General features: G+C 54.3%; 1 protein-coding gene across 2 annotated transcripts in view; it reads left to right on the top strand.

Moving 5' to 3' along the window:
• Positions 1-18,745, top strand: part of CACNA1I (calcium voltage-gated channel subunit alpha1 I) — a 116,726-nt gene that overhangs the window by 21,615 nt on the left and 76,366 nt on the right. For both annotated transcript variants that reach the window (XM_046012719.1, XM_046012718.1), the window contains exons 3-4: positions 9,040-9,151; positions 10,782-10,915. In XM_046012719.1, coding sequence (XP_045868675.1) covers positions 9,040-9,151; positions 10,782-10,915 — 246 coding nt within the window. The remainder of the gene's footprint in view (positions 1-9,039; positions 9,152-10,781; positions 10,916-18,745) is intronic.

Below are 18,745 nucleotides of genomic sequence, written 5' to 3'. Positions count from 1 at the left end.
GGTGATCTGGGGAGAACAGGACCTACTCCATTATGATGAATCTGAGGGTCCCAGAGACATCCTAGAGGGTGTCTGTGTTGCTTGGCAGTGAGCGGGCCCAGGGCTGGGACAGATTTTTGGACCTGGTCCACTTACCAACCCTCCTACTGGCAGAGTTGGGGCTGTGGGAGTAGGTATGTGGTCAAGGAGAGGAGAGGGGAGACCAGAGGGTAGGGAGCATTTGAGGGACACAGCCAAGAAGTAGGAGGAGGACCTGCCTAGGTCCTTGTGATGTCCTTGGGACCCAAGGGGGAGAGAGTTTCTAGAATAAGGATCTTCACCTGGGGTTCTTGAACTTGGATGGGGACAGGTTGCACATTTGTTTTCATGGGTGTCTGAGTGAAATTGAGCCTTTCTGTTGTGACGGAGATAAGAGACTGTGGGGTGAGTATGGGCCGTTCCTGTGACTCACTAGTGGCGGTCGCCGGTCCCGCTGGGGTGGTTGTGGACTTTCTCGGGGCTCTAAGCTCGCACATTTCAGACCAGCTGCTGGCTCTGGCTCTTTGTGTCGATAATGGATCTCGTGTGGTGCTCCATCCCCAGTTTTTTTTTTTTTTAATGTTTTGACAACTATTTTAACATAACTGGCGTCCTTCCTTTCTAGTTCTAGGCATTAAAAAAATGTATGCATTGAAAACATGATTGTGAGAAGGGGTTCATGAACTTCCCTGGGGGGTCCGGAAAAGCCTCAGAACTGCTTTTGCAGGAGAGTGGGCTGGCCGTGCCCAGGGCTGCTGGCCAGATGGGCGAAGAGGAGGGTGCCCGAAGGGCTGTGGTGCTCCGTGGGAATGCATATGTGGGGCGCGCCCGTGTATGGTCACTGGCAGGCAGGGGAGACATGCGGTGGAGGACAGGCCCCCAGGAGACCGAGCAAGAATGTCCGTGTCTCCACTAAGTGTCTGCTTGTGTTTCTGGAGGGCAGGGACTGCATCTTCTTCATGTGGGGTTCCCAGAGCCACGGTGGGCCAGACCTGGGGGGGGTCTCAGTGAGGGGGTGCAGAGTAAAGGGACAAGGAGTGATGGATGTTAAAAGGGAGAAGAGGGGGGCACAGGGTGGGAAAGGAGGCTGCAAATCCCTCCAGCACAGAAATCCCTCCTTAGGCTCCTTGATACCTCCAGGTGATGGGGACCTCACTCCTTTATGAGGCTGCTGTGCTCACGGGCAGCTGTTCCAGGTAGAGCTCTGGGCACAGAGAGGGATGGATACCCTCTGCCCTGAGACAGCACAGCCTGGTTGGTGGTGAGAAACCAGGACAGACCACATTCAGTTGGATTGCTGATATAATGGGGAGTGTGACATCCGAGACATTATGAGGGCTCGGGGGAGGCGTCTGTACCCCCTGCCCAGGACTCCAGGAGGGTTTCTGGTGGCACACCTTCTTTGCAGGTGGGCTCTTGAGGCTCGGTCAGCCCCCAGACTGTGGGACCCTGGGCCCCAGCGGTCTGCCCGCCCTCCCCTTTTCAGCAGCGGGGGCTGAAGCCTCCTTGGCTGGAGTTCCCATCCCATGGACCGTCCGCCCTGGGTTTTCTTCCAAGCTGGCAGCCCCTGTTCCCTTGCCTCCCCCACTCCGGCTGTCTGCACTGGGCACCGAGGCCTGCTGGGCATCTGGGAATCAGAGACTTTGGCCAAATTCAATGCGTTCTCAAATTAAGGGGCCTCTAAGAAGTGGGATTGGGGGCAGGGAAGGAAGGGAGTGCTTACTCCCTCCTCTCGACCCTGTAAGTGTTCTCAGCCCACCAAGACTCTAGCATATAAGCAGAACCAATGTGTCATGTGAGGAGCTCCCCACTGCTGGAGGCAAGTAAGTAGAGAGGTCTAGGACCATCTGCCCAGCAAGCCTGTCCACTTTATGGAGGAGCTTTTTGTCCCAGCTCAACCAGTGTGTGACCTTGGGCAAACATCTGGACCTTCATTTTTGTGTCTATGAAGTGGATGTAACAATGTTTGACATGCCTAGCTCCCGAGGTTGCTATGGGCATGGGAGGAATGAATCCTTTTTTTTTTTTTTTTTGGAAAGGGAGAGAGAGAGAGTCCCAAGCAGGCTCCATGCCCAATGAGGATCCCGAAGCCGGGCTCAGTCTTGCAACTTTGAGATCATGACCTGAGCCGAAATCAAAGTTGGACCTTACCCGACCGAACCCAGGTGCCCTGGGAGGAACGAATCCTTAAACAAACAGGAGACAGGAGATAGGATGGTGGGAGGTTCAAATCCCTCACTAGCTTTGGCCTCGGCAAATCAGTCGCTCTCTCCCGTGCAGGGCTGTGATGCAGGTTGACACGGTGATGGGGGTGCGGTCTGTGACAGTGACCACCCCAGCAGGTGCTTGTGTGGTTTTCATTGTTGCATTTTATTTTTCCTCATAGCAATTGCCCTTCATCGTGTTTTGTTGTCCCCACTCCCCTTCTTCTTCTTCTTCTTCTTTTTTTTAAAGATATTATTTATTTATTTGACAGGATCACAAGTAGGCAGAGAGGCAGGCAGAGAGCGAGAGAGGAGGAAGCAGGTTCCCTGCTGAGCAGAAAGCCCGACATGGGGCTCGATCCCAGGACCCTGGGATCATGACCAGAGCCGAAGGCAGTGGCTTTAACCCACTGAGCCACCCAGGCGCCCCCCCACTCCCCTTTTAAGTAGGCTCCACACCCAGCCTAGAGCCCGACTCGGGGCTCGAACTCATGCCCCTGAGATCAAAATCTGAACTGAGATCAAGGGTTGGGAACTTAGCTGCTGAGCTACCCAGGCGCCCCTTTGTTGCTCTTTTTAATCTTCGTGTCCAGCTCAGGGCATTTTCCTATAGCAGTATACTCTAGTGACCACACTCAGGCCAACAAGAACTTCTCCAAAAGATGGAGAGCACCCCGGAAGCTCCCTCACGCCCCACCCAGAAAGGGCGCCCCCCCCGTCCCCCCCCCCCCCCCACGACATCACCACTGCTCTGAGCTCCATCACTGCTGGGTTTGCTTTGCCTGATTTTCCACACGCTCTTTGCCTATGCCCAGCTTCGGCTCCCCAGCGTTAGGCCTGTGAGCTCCGTCTCTGCCGTCGTGCCTGTCGGTGGTTTGCTCTTTGTCATTGCTGGGGGATGTTCCATGAACGGCTCTGCCACTGGCTTTCTCAGCCTCGGCACTGCTGACCCGTGGGGCTGGGGAATTTTTCCTGTGCATCGTAGGATGTCCGTCCGCGTCTCTGGTCTCTACCCATTAGATGCCAGTGCCCTGCCTCCCCCTACTGGGGTGATCAAAAATGTCTCTAGACATGGCCACCTGTCCCCCAGGGGTCAGAATCATCCCTGGTTGAAATTTGCTGCGCGACTCATTCTCCCGATGACGCATACTTGGGCCATTACGGAGGCTGTGAGCATTCTGCCACCCAGGAGTGGCCTGGCTGGCTCCTAACAGGGGTCCCTGCTTCACTTCAGTAGAGGCCGGACAGCTTTCCAAGTGGTTTTTGCTCATAAGACAGGTTAAATGAATCATTCACGCGTCTAGAGCATAGTTGTCATTCAGAATGGTAGCCACACACCGCAGCCGGGCCCTAGGACAAGGACGTGCTCTGGGGACTTGGAGGGCGGGTGTCAGCCTGGTTCATCTCAGAGCCCTGATGCACGGGCCAGGATACAGCAGGTGCTCCATGGAAGGCTGTGGACCCGGCCTTGGAGAGGCCATCCTAAGAACTGGGATCTGGAACCTCAGGCCCCAGCCTTCGAGGACCGGAGGCCTGAGCTCCTATCTATCCTGGGACACGCTGAGGACCAGGAAGGGAAGGACCCCATGTCAGGGCTGGCTCACCTTCCCTGCCTCTCTGGTCCAGGAGGATGCCACGTCCACTTGATTTGTGTAGACAACTGAGGTACACCCTGGGAAATGGATTAGATTTCAGATTTGACAAAAATAAAAACAAATTTGGCTGCCTCAGCCAAACCCAGCGCTCATGCTCACCCCCCCCCCCGAGCCCTCCGAATTACAGAAATTGTGACTGTCATCTGGGCCTACGGGATGGAGGGTGGTGGTCACCATGGTAACCGTGCTGGCCTCCGGCTCTGGCTCCTGGAGAGGACACTGCCCCGCAGGGCCTGATGGGGCGTCAGGCACTGTCCCTCCAGCTGGTCACTCTTCTCCCCCAGGAAGTGGCAGGTTTGAGGAGGCCCTTGGCCTGGTGGGCTTCCCAGGTGACCCCGTCCCTCCAGTTTTCAAGACAGCGGCTGGGACGTGGAGTGGAGTGATGACTTCTCACTGGACTTCTCACTGACTGGGGACCTTGAGACCAGCACCCTCCCCTTCCAGGCTTGCCCTCCCCGCAGCCCTGCCTCCCAGCCATACTTGTCGTCCTTCCTGACTCCCAGCTCACCTGTGACCCTGGTCCAATCGGGAGGAGACGATGTGGGTTAGAATTAAAAAGCAAATATTCGGGGCGCCTGGGTGACTCAGTGGATTGGGCCGCTGCCTTCGGCTCAGGTCATGATCTCAGGGTCCTGGGATCGAGCCCCGCATCGGGCTCTCTGCTCCGCAGGGAGCCTGCTTCCTCCTCTCTCTCTGCCTGCCTCTCTGCCTACTTGTGATAAATAAATAAACTCTTTAAAAAAAAAAAAAGATTTAAAAAGCAAATATTCCACTGAGCACATGCCAGTCGAGGGCCTCTCGTGTTCCAGGCTCCATGTCTGCGGGGGGTCAGGCACAGGGCTGGGAACGCAAGATTAGGAGTCAGCGTGGGGGGCGGGGGGGGGGGGCAGATTCAAATCCGCCTCTGTCACGTGACAGCCATGTGACCTTCAGTGGCTGTGGCAGGAGCCCTTGGAGCCACAGCTCTTTCTCAAATTCCTCCTCTGTGATAATGGCAGCACTTGTCAGTTATAGGGGACTTTTTGCTGAAGTTTCGGGGGCGACTCAGTGTTGCCTGACCTGAGCTGATTGATTCTTTTTAGAAGGCTGTTAGTGAAGATTCGGCCCTTGGGCAGCAGACACGGGTCCGAAAGGCCGTATAGCCTCTTCTTCTTCACTCAAGGTCATACAAGGTCAGCAGGCAGGGAGAGCAGGGGATTTCAGTCCTCTGCCGGTGACTTGGCTTCTCCCCCTCCCCAAGCCAAAGGATAGGAGACCCTGGCCCCTGTTACGGGAGAGGCTGACAAAAAGAGGGCTTTCCCTGCTACCCATCGCGTGACGAAACCTGGCTCGAGCCCAGGACTGCACAGGCTCTCTGTGCTTGTTGGAGGGTTTAAATGAGATAGTGCGAGCTGTTTGATTGGAAGGTGCTTTGGCAAACAGACATTGCAGCGCACTTGAGAAATGTTTCATCACTGCTGCTGACCCAGGGCTGGCACACAGCAGACGCTCGGTGTATGCTCATCGATTTGCTGCTGGGCTCTGAGGGCCATGGGAGGCGCGGCCAGCAGAGCAGGGGGAACAGGGTGGGGGCTGGCTGAAGGGCTGCTGAGGCTTCTGTCGGGGCCAGGGGTGGGGTTGTGGTGCCTCTGCAGCCCCCAAGAACCCTTCGTTTCTTTCAAAGGGCTGCGAAGGATGAGTAGGAGTTTGCCCCCAGCCGGGGGGTGGGGGTCTGGGAAGGTTTTGTCCACCAAGGAAGCTTTGCTGCGTGGCCATTGATCTGTCCCCCCATCCCTGTTCCTCTGAGGTGCCTGTGGCTGCCTATCTTGGGTCGAATCCCCTGGCTGAGCTGAGCAGGTGTGACACCTGCGAGCCTGGACCTTTGGGGAAAACAAGGGGTTTTGGTGTCTGTCTGAAATCCAGCCCTGGCTCAGGAACCCCCGTGGGCAGGGGTTCTGTTGTCTGAGGGTCCCTTTTGCTCCTGGCTCGCTGCGTTGCAAGGAAGGCTCTCTGTCCCTCAGTTTCCCATCTGCGCAGTGGGGGATTGGAGCAGTTCCTTCCTGCAGACCTTGGTGGGACTGTTCTGGGACGAGGGCAGGTGATGGGGTCCCCGCTGCACGGTCTCAGGTGCTAGATGGTGGCTTTGAGCCTCGCTGTGAGAGGACTCTCAGCCCTCGTGGATCCAGCACTCAAGTCTTGGCCTGCCCTGTTACCTAGAAATCCTGACTGCCCTCTTGGGGCCTCCGTCCTCCCTCAAATGGCCCCGGAACCTCGGAGTTCTGCCAGTGGTATATTCCTCACCGCTTATGACTAATGGTGGAAACCTGAGGCGTGGGGGCAGGCCACGGACTTCCGCAGCCTGGAGCCCTTGACTCCCTCTGACAGTCCTCCTTCCCCACGCTGCAGGGTCTGGTTCGGCTGCAAGGACGGCTGGTGCCTTTGATCCCTGGGCCAGTGGGGAGCGTGTCAGGAACCGTGGACTCCAATGCCAGCTCTGGCCTGACTTCTGAACCTCCCCGGCTCTTGGAAAGGGCCCAGGCTCGCCATCTGGGATTTCCCCGAGTGCCTCGGGGCAGGGCTGGGACTGTCCACTTCTGAATGTCTGGGCTGGGCAAGCTAGAGGTGAAACCCCTCCGTCCACCTCCTCGGGGGACTGTGTGCAGTGGGCGGCAACAGAAGGAGCACCACACAGCGGCTCTGGGAACCACTGAGTCAGGTCCTTTGGGCCACTTACCGGCTGTGTGACCTTGGGCAGATCACTCCAGCTCTCCAGGCCTGTTTCTCCATCTGCCCCCAGTGAGAAGCGATGAGAGCCGGGGCCATGTCCCTAGGGACTTGGCACACAGTAGTCGTGGTTACTGCCAAGTTCATTACTGTGGTACAAGCTAGACCACGCGGATAGGGAGCACTTCCAGAGAGGAGGCTGGGCCACCACTTTGTGAATGGGGAAAGGTGCTTCGAGGGAAGCTTCAAGAAGAAGGGACAAATGAACAGGGCTGTGAAGGACGAGTAGGAGTTTGCCTGGTAGCGACAGTAAAAGGAAGTGCATGCAAAGGGTATGTTTGGGGACAGCAAGAAGTTCAGTGCATGCCAAGGCCAATGGGTGGAAGGTAAGGCCAGAAGAACTCACTGAGTTCAGGGTGTGGGCAGCCTTGGGTGTCAGGCTAAGGAGAGCGCAGGAGCCATGGAAGGTTCCGGAACCGCGGAAAGGCATAATCAGAGCTGGGCTTCAGGCAGATTAATCTGGCGGTGGCCCAATGGCCCCGGGGGCAAGCAAAGCAGGCCATGGTTCTGAATCTCAGCTCTGTTCTTTTCCAGCGGGTGACCTGGGGCAAATCAGGTTTCCCTTTGTGTCTCAGGCTCCTCCTTTCTCGGTGGGACTTCCAACAGCACTCTGAGAATTAACTGAGATGGTGCTTGCAAAGTGCTCAGATAGTACTGGACACACAGCGCTCGCCTGGTGACCGTGTGGGGCAGATTGGAGGGGCAGAGATCAGAGCTGGAGGCTGGGAGGTGCGGGGCAGGGTCCAGGCGAGAGACTCTGGGGATGGTCTGAGACCTCAGGGGAGGGAGGGGGAAGTCACAGGCAGAGACAGACCATGAATCACAGAGGAGAGCCCTGGCTTGGAGTCCAGCAGGCCTGGGGTGGATCTCAGCTCTGGTGCTTCCGAGCTGTGTGACCTAGGGGAGGCCGTTAGTTTCTCTGAGCCTCATTTTCCTCATCTGTACAATGGGCCTGCTGACCTCCATTACTCAGGGCCCCGGTGAGTAAGAGTGGGGGCATCTGGGCTCCTGGGAGATACCTGCTAAGAGTCCTTTGAACTTGAAGATGGCAGGGAGGGCAGAGGGAGTCAAGGAGGCAGCTGGGAGGAGAGAAAGTGTGGCAGGCAAGGGGAAAAGCAAGGGGGATGTTCACTGGTAATTAGAACGCTTGAACTTCAAAAAAGTTAATTAATGACAAAGCTGCTGCTCAGAGCAGTCTCAGGCTAGAAGGGGGCCCTGGCAGGGACTGCGCTTAATTACAGGCTATGGCAGGAGAGTGGCGGCGGGGTGGGGGGTGGGGGTAGGAAGGAGCAGGGCTGGGCCGGGAAGGTCTAAAGGAGAGGTAGGAAGGAAGGCAACATCCCAAGGTGAGCGAGGGCCCAGGGATGAGAGGGAGGCCGTTGCCAGCGAAACCAGGTCCATCCACTGTCAGGCAAGAAGAGGTGTTCACCCCCAGTGGGTGGGGTCTGGCTAGTGTGGCTACATCCCAGCTTAGAGCAAGGGGCCAGGGTTTTCATTTGGAGACACACAAGAATCACAGGATATCAGAATGGGCAGGGCTGGTAGAGATTTACTTATTCATGCAGCAGACGTTTACGGAGCTCCTACTAGATGCCTGTCGCTGTTAGAGGGATGAATGCAAAACCCTTGTCCCTTGGAATGGAGGTTCTGGTTGGGGTAAAGGCCACAAGCCTGCCAACAAGACAACTTTAGACTTTAAAGTGCCTTAGAGTCCCTGCCTAAAGCTGGTGGCTGCACGAGACTTTCTGCCTGGCTGAACCTGTGGAGACTGAGTTCCATTCCTCTTGGTGCAGAAGCCGGTGAGGGCCTAGGCTCAGATATTCCAGAATCCGGTGATGAGTTCTAACCCGGGTCGTGGAAGAAGAGGGAAGGACAGGGGTGTCCAGCGCATCCCAGCCACACTGCACAGGCCATGTGTAGGCGCCAGCCTCAGCCCTGGGGCAGACGTGGAGGAGGCATAGGTCAGGGGAGGGGAGAGGTGGTCAGAGAAGGGAGGCAATGATGGTCAGAAGGAGGTGGTCAGAGATGGACAGGCAGGGATAGCCCAGAGATGGCCTGACAACTGGGCCTCTCTGGATTTCTCATTTCCTGGCCCCAAAGGGAACACTTAGGCTGGGGCAAGGAAATGGGAGAGGGGTCCTCGAGAGCGGGGGCTTGGTAGGATTTGGGTCCTCTGGTGGGTCCCACACCGGCAGCCATGTCTGTTGAGAGGTGGCTAGGCTGGGCTTGTTTCCAAGGGCTTTGAAAACTTGGGCATTGACCCACTCAGGGGAGGCATCTGGAGGGCACCGGGGTATATGCCTGCATTTGTGGTGGGCGGGGCATTATACTGCAGGGAGCATTCAGCGCTCCCTTGGCTATTGTCTTCCCGACTGTTTTGTCCTTGACTCGGTGTGTACATGGTTTGAATGTGTCAGCATGCTGGTGATCCTGCTGAACTGCGTGACACTTGGCATGTACCAGCCCTGCGACGACATGGACTGCCTGTCCGACCGCTGCAAGATCCTGCAGGTGAGGCGGCCTACTCGGCCTGGCTTGCTACGCCCCGCCCACGAGGCCCCGCCCCCACCGGCCTTGCCCCACCCCCGTCATACCCCGCCCCGCCCCGCCACGCCCCGTGTGCCATACTCCGCCCCTTCTGCCATGCATTGCCTACTTGACCCTGCCTCGCCCTGCTTGCTCTCGCTCAACTGGCAGTCCTCTTCATTGTTCCCAACTGGTCTTACCCATTCCCCTTCTTGATCCTTTCTCCCCTTCATCCCCTCTATATTTTGGAGCCTCTGCCCTAGCCTAGGCCCCCATCTTCCCAACCTGGATGCCTCCCAAGCCTTCTCCTGGTCTCCCCAATCTCAGACTAACCATACTGCCTCATGCCACCAGAGTGCCAGTGACCCTGACACTCCTCTGCTCAAAGCCTGCCCTTAGCTCCTGGTGCTCTTGGAATGAGGGCTAAACTCCGTTATTTGCTGTCAGTTCCCGTCAGGAGCCAGCCTCCTGTATCTCTCCTGTTCTCATCTCCCAGGTCCATTTTACAGATGTGTATAAACATCCTCATCCCATGTCCTGTCCCTGGGAAAGCCAGATTTCTCCTGGGAGGAGTCGCCTTCTGTATCTTGTGTTTCCACGGGACTCAGCAGTTCTGAGCAGCCTGCGAGCAGTCCAGGGTCTCAGAATCCCCCCGGGGCACTTGTTAAAGATGCAGACCTGGCCCATCTCAAATCTGCCGAATCAGAATCTCTGCGGTGGTAGTTCCTGGGTCTAAGAGGGTGACAAGCTCCTTATCCAGCCTCAGGCCCCTGGGGGTAGCTAGAACCGATTAGCCTCAGTGGGTACCAGGCTGGCCTCCTAACCAGCTGGTGAATTCATCAAGGACTCCTTTCTATGTCAGTGACACCCAGCCTCCCTCCTGGCACACAGGAAGTGGGCCCATTTGTTGAACTGAATTGACCACAGCCCTTGATGATCCTGGAAAGAGGAATTCCACCCAGGCCCTGTGCTCAGGAAATACCCATCCCCTTGAGCCCATACTTAGGGATGCATTTGGGGCCTTCCTTCTAAACAGAGGAAGGCAGTCCTGAAACCTGCCCACAGGGGCATCAGGTCCGTTTTGAGAAAGCTCCTTCCACGTGGGCTTTGGAATCAGATAGACCCGAATGTCAATTCTGATCCTGCCACTTGTGTTCTGCGGTATGTTCTTATGTTCTGGGGCAAGTTGCTTGACCTCTCTGAGTCTGTTTCTGCCCCTAAAATGGGGCTATTCATGGGGTTGCTGTGGGAATTAGGAAAGAGAATGCAGGTCAGCTATCTAGCCTAGTGCTTGGCCGCTGTTATCAGGGAGAGCCCTTTGCCCTGCTGCTATCGGGGGTCCTTGTCAGTAGGTCTGACTTTCAGGAACAAAAGGGTGGGCTGTATGACCTTAGGCCTGTTCCTTCCCCTGTCTCTTCGTTTGTGAAGTGACTCCACTGGACCAGGATCTCTGAGGTTCTCTTCCTGCCCAAGAAGGGATGCCTGTCTCCAGGTCTTTTCTAGACCCCTCATGTCCATGCCTTTGTCCCCACCCCACACTGTGGCTCCAACCCTGTGGTTCTGCTCCAGAGCCTCATACGGTCCCTTGCTTCTTGTCTTCCTCCCATCCCTGCAGGTCTTTGATGACTTCATCTTCGTCTTCTTTGCCATGGAGATGGTGCTCAAGATGGTGGCCCTGGGCATTTTTGGCAAGAAGTGCTACCTTGGGGACACATGGAACCGACTGGATTTCTTCATTGTCATGGCAGGGTAAGTAGTGTATATCCCACAGGTCTTAGCGTCTGGTGCACACCAGACATAATGTAGTTAATCTGTGGGGCTTCTTGGTATTTATGAGGAGGCTGCATTGGGTAGGGCCTTCCTGGACTCCTGAGGTGGGAGGAATGATGGCCCTTTGCTGAATGGCCTGGACAGACAGACCTGCCTCCCCTCTCTGGGAAGACATGCGTCCTCCTGCACTCTCTGCTGATACTGGGTCTGTTTCACACTAACTGTAGGACCTTGAGAAAGAAACTTAACCTGAGCCTCAGTTTCCTCATCTGTAAAATGGGGATAAGTATGGCTCTATCAAAACGAGCACCCCATCAATGTTAACTATTATTTTACCACCCTAAATCGCTCAGCAGTTCAGAGACAGCCCAGACTCAGGCACTGTGGGATTCCAAACTGTGGTTATTTCTGTCAAGACACAAACTACAGTCAGAGAGAAGCCAGGTTGCAAGTTAGCCCATCTGGAGCCTCTTGGACCCTGCTTTGTTCCTGCTTTCCTGGGTCAGACTGGGCTGGTGGCTACTCTTTCATTCATCTAACGGCCAAGGGTCCAATGAGCTCCTTCGAAGCACTGTCCCAGGTGCGGGGTAGGAAGAACAGCAAACGCAGAACAGGCCTTGTCCTTCCCAGCTACTGTGCAGGGAGGGACATCCACCAGCTAGGGAGGCAAAAGTGCCGCACACACAGAGACAAGGGCTCTGGGAGAAGCTCTGTGGTTTTCTGAGAGCATCTCTGAGACAACGTGGTGGCTTGGGGGTTTGAGGAGGTGAAACACAGAGCGGGAGGACAAGCAGCTGTTCACCGTGCCCGGTAGTGGGTCAACAGGACAGAACCGAGAGGGGTGAGAGACAGAGGGGGAGAGGGAAAGGCTGGAGGCCTGCGGGTGTGTGCGCGAGTGTGCACTTGTGGGTGTCTGTGACAGTGCGAGTACTCACGTATGTGTGTCAGTGTGAGTGCGTGTGTGCGTGCGAGGTGCCCCTGGGACAGGGCAAGGAGGGAGGACAGGCACCCAGCTGAGATGGGAAATCAGTACCACTAAGTGTATGCTGAAACCCACAGGGATGTTCTGAAATGAAATGATTTGTCCGCCAGTGTTTAAAAAAAAAAAAAAAAGTTACACCTCTGCTAAGCAGGCTTTCCTGAGAACAGAGTTCGACTTCACCGCCACCCTGTCAATTACGTGGACTCGCTGGAAGCTGTGCTGGGTTCATATGGTTTCTTGTGAACTGTGCCCCTCCCGTGGTCAAGTCTTTCATTCTCCTTCTCATTTTGCTTTGGTTTGAGGCCATCCTTAATTCGTTTGTTGTTGTTTTAAAGACAAGGTGTTTGGATAGTGTAATTTTTCAGAGTTGTCTCTCCAAACCTACATTCCTTTGATCTTCTTGTGCGAAGGACAGTTTTTGTCCGCTTCGCTCTGGAATCATAATTTCTCTCCTCAGAGCCCTGCATGTGGTCCCATTGAAATCCACAAGCTCGAATTGCGGGTGAGTCCAGGACAAGTCTGACTCCTCTTCCTGGCTGTTTCCCTACCAGATGCTTGTAGGGTTTTCTCCTCACCTTCAGAATTCAGACAGTTCACTAGGGCAAGTTTAGGTATAGAACTGCTCCCCATGGAGCCTTTTAGAACTGGTATTTTCCTTCTCGTCACAAAAAATATGTATTTCTTTTATTGGTTTTTGAGATTTGTCCATTCTTCTCTGCTGCCTGCTGGCAGTCTCATGAAGTGGATATTTTCCTCCTGTACCTGTTCTCTGCATTTACCCTCTTTTCCCTCAAAGGTTTCGTCTGTACTAGAGGAGAATTTGTTGACTTGTCTTCTGAATCACCAACGATGTCCTTTCCTCTAGTTACTGCCCCTCCTGGAATCATTCGTCTCTCCTGCGTCTTGTTAATTCCCAAGATCATTTCTTGTTCCTGGGTTTCTCAGACCTGTTCTTGTTTTACGGGTGCAATATTCATTCGACTCTCATCTTATGGATACTAAGTAGGCTTCTTAATAGTCCTTTCCTGACCTTGAAGTCAAAGTATGATCTCCGAAGGGTTTAAAAAAAAAATGACCTGCACACGAATCTTAAAAGGCACGTGATTCAGCCCCCGTCTTAATGAGGAACCGGCAAGCTGGTAGTCGGCAGAATTAGGAAAGCAGGCATTGGAGAGAAAATGTGGGGATGAGAGAGTTAGGTTGGAATCAAACCTGGTTAACGACCTAAAGGGTCATAAAACGATAACTTGGGTTATCTTTTCTGTTGTGCAGAAATCACTTACAAAACTGCAGGTTAATGTGATTCCACAGCGGCCAAACCTTTAATTAACAGTCAACAGTGAATGAAACTAAGGGATATTCCGCCAGATAGTGAAATTATCTTTAGCTGGGTCTGTTAAGTAATGCTCCGAAATGACACGGTGAGAAATACTGCCCTCCCTGTGCCTTACTTCCAGGTTTTAGGATAATTGTTCTTGACTCCTGCTTGGGGGAAGGCATTTGCTTTGCCGGTTCCACTCAGTGCCTCCTACGAGCACCCCCCCACCTTGCCCTTTTGACTTGAAGAGTCTCTCTTGCTTATTGAGTTCCCCCCTCTGCTTAATTAAGACACTGAAAATCCAAGCTGAGCAGGGTGAGGACTGGCGAGGTCTTTGGTATCTTCTCTCGGTCCTTGGGTGGGGTCCTGTAGGCCAGCATCCCGCTGGGCAGGTGCGGGGTCGGGGGTCGGGGGTGGTGGGGGAGCGCAAGGGCTGCACGCATGCGCAGTCACGGCAGGGGGGCGTGCTGGGTTTAATGCCCTGCTCTGTCACGGTTTTGAAATTCTTTCTAGGTTTTGAACGGGGGCCCTGCATTTACATTTAGCACTGGGTCCCACAAATTATGTAGCTGGTCCTGGTTGGGGGGAGGTTCAATGGAGACTTTTTTACTAGAGTCATGAACCCATCTGGGTGACCCAGACCTGTCTTATTCTCAAGGTCATCCTTGTCCTTTGTGCCTAGGGATGGTGTGGGTGTGGAGGGCAGGATGGGAGGCCACAACCCGAGGCTCCACAGCTCAGCTCCCCAGTCCCAGCCCTGCTCGGTGCTATAAATGTTAGGTTTCCTGAGTAACGGGCCTGACATCCCAAGGACATTTTCTTCCTTCCTGCTCCTCCCCTTCCCCAAATTACTGGCTCCTTTTTCAAGCTGTGGAGGAGACAGTCTCCACGCTGGAAGGTTCCTTCGAGGTCAGAGCCTTCACCTCCACATCCAGTCAGCCCCTGCTCACAGGCTGTCGCTGTGGGGAACTCACCTAGCAGCCGATACCAAACGGGGACAGCCCGATGTGCTAGAAAATTCTTTTGCTGAGCCAAATTTGTCTTCCTGTAGCTCCCATCTGCTGGGAACATTCATTCACTCGTTTGTTTACAAAATTAGTATTTATTGAGCACCTACTACATGCCAGGCCTTGGGCTGAACAAGACAGATGCCGTTATGCTCTCATGGTTTAGAAAACGGATAAAAAACAGAGAATATGATGCTAAGTAAATTCTAAATTGGGATCAGTGCAACTGCGAGGAAGTGTAGAGGACCACGATGTTGTGGAACGGGGACCTGATTTACACAGGGGTGTGGTGGATGCCCCCTGAAGAAGAGAGGCCCGGGCAGGGAGTAAGAGCTGAACAGGCAATGCTAAAGGAGAGGGGACGGCCTGCAGAGGGCCCCGGGGCTGTTTGGGGAAGGTGTGTGAAGGGAATTTGGGAGCCTAAGGATGGGGGTGGGTGGGCGGGTGCTCAAAGATGAGGGGAGAGAGGGAAGCAGGGGCCTGATAACAGAGAGGGCCCAGAACCTGCAGGGGAGGTCATCTCTGACAGACTCATGACAGTCCTTCAGAATTTGGAAGGCGGTTCCTTCCCTCCTTGAGGCTCCCTCTCGTTTTCCTTTTCCTTTCCTTTTTTTTTTTTTTAAGATTTTATTTATCTGAGAGAGAATGAGAGAAAGAGAGAGAGCACAAGTAGGGGGAGGGGTAGAGGGGGAGAGAGCAAGAGGAACAGACACCCTTTTGGGCAAGGAGCCCAACGCAGGGCTCGATCCCAGGACCCTGAGATCATGACCTGAGCCGAAGGCACATGCTTACCTGACTGGGGCCCCCAGGTGCTCCCTTTCTTCACATGAAATGTCCCCAACACCTGCCACCATTGGTCAGAGGACAGCCGAGGCCACCTCACCTGCTGGGCTCACTTGAGGCTGCCATGGTGCCTGGCCTGGGGTAGGTCCCCAAACTCCCAATGACAGCTCACGGGGCAGAGAGAATGGGCTGTCCTTGTCCCCGTGCCACGTGGTGGCCTGTTGAGTGGCTGTGCTCTCTGCCATGCCCTTTGTGTTCACTTTCCAAGCCAGGTCTCTCCCACCCTGGAACTAGACACAGTTGACCTTTTCTTAACCCAAGTACCAAATTTCGCGTGTTTTGCCATTAATTTGCTCTTACAGTGACCCCTTGGAGTCCTGATTCAATCACTCACTACACTTCCTTCCTTACTTCCTGTGCTTGATCTGCTCAGGAGAGCGAGCCTTGGGGCACCTCGCTAGAGACTCTCTTTCAGTGTGGGACAAACCTCCAGTAAGCATGGGTTATGCTTGAACCCCCCTCACTGTCTCATCTGAACTACACTTATCTGCTCTTGTCTATTAGGAAGTCATGACGTAGTCAATGGCATTACTGTTGAACTTGAGATATTCTTTATTTCTATATCTCTCTCGGTGCATTGTGCTGGTAATTCTACCTCCTCCCCCAACCAAAAACCTGAATGGTCATTGCCATGTGTGGGGAGGGGCCTGGGCACTTCTGTTAAAAGCTTCCCCAGGAATTCCAGTGATGATTTTCTTTTTTTTTTTTTTTTTTAAATTTTATTTATTTAACAGAGAGAAATCACAACTAGGCAGAGAGACAGGCAGAGAGAGAGGAGGAAGCAGGCTCCCTGCGGAGCAGAGAGCCCGACGTGGGGCTCGATCCCAGGACCCTGAGATCATGACCTGAGCCGAAGGCAGCGGCTTAATCCACTGAGCCACCCAGGCGCCCCTCCAGTGATGATTTTCTTAGGTGAACCAGGGCTGGGGGACTGGGCTGCAGGGACCTCTCCAGAATGAGGCTGAGGCAGAGTCTTGCCAAGGGTATGGCTGGTGAGGACTCCGCCTTGGTTGAATGCAGGGAACAGAAGCTGCCTTGAGTCAGAAAGCCCTTGATAACTTCCAACTGTGATGGCATCCCAGAGAGGACCTCGGTGTAGGAAAGTAGAAAAGCTAAGGGATGAGCACGAGCAGACCAGGAATGGGCAACCATCCTCTCCACTCCTCAGACACATGCACAGCCTTGCCCCCCTTCTCAGTGCTCCTCAAAGTTCAAGGAGCAACAAGATCTCTGGGAGGGTCCATGTTAAAATGCAGGTTCCCAGGCCTCCCACCCCAAGGATCCAGACCCAGGGATCTGGGTATGGAGGGCCTAGGAATTTGCATTTTAACCAAACGTCCGGGTGGCCCCAGTGCAGGTGCTTTCACTCATTTGACCCTCAAGATGCCCTTGACCGGGGGAGCTTCCAGTGGAGATGACAATTCCCAGTTCCAGGGAAGAAGCACGAGGAGGGCCCCGTCTCTGATCTGGGGCCGGGATCTGAGTATTATGACAGATCATGACAGGCAGACGTACCTCGTGAACAGAACTGTGGGGACTCCCCCTAAGAATTTCTTATCATCATTAAAAATATTAACACAGATAGCAGTAAGGTCAGTAACTCAGCCCCTCAGCCGGGGAGCGAGAAGGAGGGGCTGGTCTGTGTCCATCAGACCCTGGGAACCTCTTTTTGGGCGCGAGTGAGCACACACAGGGAACAGCTTGCCCATCCTGACTTTTACAGGCTCTGGGGAAACAAAATGTCAATAAGAATTGTTCCTCAACCCCAGACTGGAGCTTTCTAAAAAGAGCAGGCAGGCACGTCCCCTCTGCAGTTGCTTGCTGGGAGGTCCTTTTGTCCGAAGTGCCCGTCCGTGGTTCTTTAGAAAGCAAAGGGAATTGAATCTTCCTCGGCTCCATCTGGAGTGTGATAAAAAGTAAGAACATCTACTGTTTGCCGAGTGCTCACTGTGGGCCCAAGCTGGGCATTTGCTGGTTTCATCTTCAGACTGGCTCTGCGAGGGATGGACCGTGGTGAGTTGCATTTCACAGATGAGGCACGGTAGCAGGGAGAGACCTGCCCACAGTCACGGGCTGGTAAGGGAAAGGGCCAGGAGGTGAACCCAGGGAGCGAGGCTCCAGAGGCGGGGGTTGAGTCCTGGTTTTGTTTAACTTGCTGGGAAGCATTTGGCTGCAAGTAACAGAAGACTCAACCAGCGGTGGCTCGAGCAAAAACACCTGGGGTGTTTTTTCCAACATAACATCAAGTTCTGAAGTCGATGAGTGCTGATGATGGCTCTGTGATCTGAGGGCTAACGTCCGTGATTTTCCAGGCCTTCCTTTCATGGTCACAAGGTAGCTGCTGAAGCTGTGGGCTTCGTGCCTGCATCGAAGGAGGGAAGGATGAAAGGAAACGGGGCTATGCCAGTCGTGCCTGTCCACTTGGATCTGGAAGACATTTTCTTTCCTAGATCTTTCCTCCGTGCTGGCACACTTGGCCAGAACTGGGTCTTGTGGCCATGTTTGCTGCAGGGATAGCCAGCAAAATAGAAAACATCATTGAAGTTGGCTCCGTCAGCCAAGAATTGTTCCCTGGGGCCAGGCAGGATTGGAAGAAGAGAGAGTGCCCATTATGTGGGCAGCTCTCAGCGTGTGCCACAATCCATTCCTAGGGCCTGAGTTTCTCTGTCTGCTCTTGGCCAAAGCTGTGGCCCTGTCATGTTCCCAAGCCTCATTGGAGCCTCTGGAGCTCTGCCTGGGCTGACAGGGCAAGGTATGTGATCTGCTGAGAAGTCTAAAGTCAAATTCAACCCATGCAGGCTGTGCAGAGGCCTGTCCCTGCTCACAGACTGGGCTGCGGTTATGGAAGTCAGAGTGTCATCATTGTGGCTGTTTCTAGAAGCCTTTGGAGCTGGCCTCCCTCTGGCATGACTCTGTATGCATCATCTGTGAGTCAGGGAAGCACTCCTTATGTCAACAAGACCTGGGCACCCTCCTGGTCTTCCCGTCTTTACATCCTGATTTATCCTGGGCTCTACAGGTCTGACTGCTCCAAGCGCTGGGGCTCTGAGGGCAGGGCTGAGGCTGACTCATCATCCCAGAGTCCCCAGAGCTGGGCCCTGGGCCAGCATGGAGGGGGAGTCTCCATGACTTGTTTGTTTGGAATCTGTTGTGACCAGGCACTGTGGAGCTGCAGGAGAGGGTATCTGGAGCCATTTTCTTCCTTTCCTTTCTTCTCTTCCCTCCCTCCCTTTCTTTCCTACCCTTCTCTCCCTCCCTATCTCCATCCCTCCTCCCTTCCCTTCCTTCCCTCCTTCCAAGATTTTTTTTTTTTTAATTAATTTGCGAGAGAGAGAGAGAGAGAGAGAGAGCATGGGAGTGAGAGTATGAGCAGGGGGGAGGGTCAGAGGGAGAGGGAGAAGCAGACTTCCTGCTGAGCTGGGAGCCCAGGGCCGGGCTCAGTTCCAGGACCCCGAGATCATGAACTGAGCCCAAGGCAGGTGCTTAACCGACTGAGCCACCCATGTGTGGAGCCACTTACTTTAAGCTGAACTGGCATTGGGTGGCTGTGGACCTGGGCAGATTCCAGTGGGAGCCTTGGGATGGATGTTTTTCTCATTTGCTGTGGAGTAGAGTGGAAGAGAGCAATGATAACCACTCAGGTTTGTTTCCATGGAAAC

The sequence above is a fragment of the Meles meles genome, chromosome 7 (assembly GCF_922984935.1).
Source record: "Meles meles chromosome 7, mMelMel3.1 paternal haplotype, whole genome shotgun sequence".
Taxonomy (NCBI): Eukaryota; Metazoa; Chordata; class Mammalia; order Carnivora; family Mustelidae; genus Meles; species Meles meles.
The sequence above is the reverse complement of the archived record's forward strand: the minus strand, read 5'-3'. Positions and strand labels throughout refer to the sequence as shown.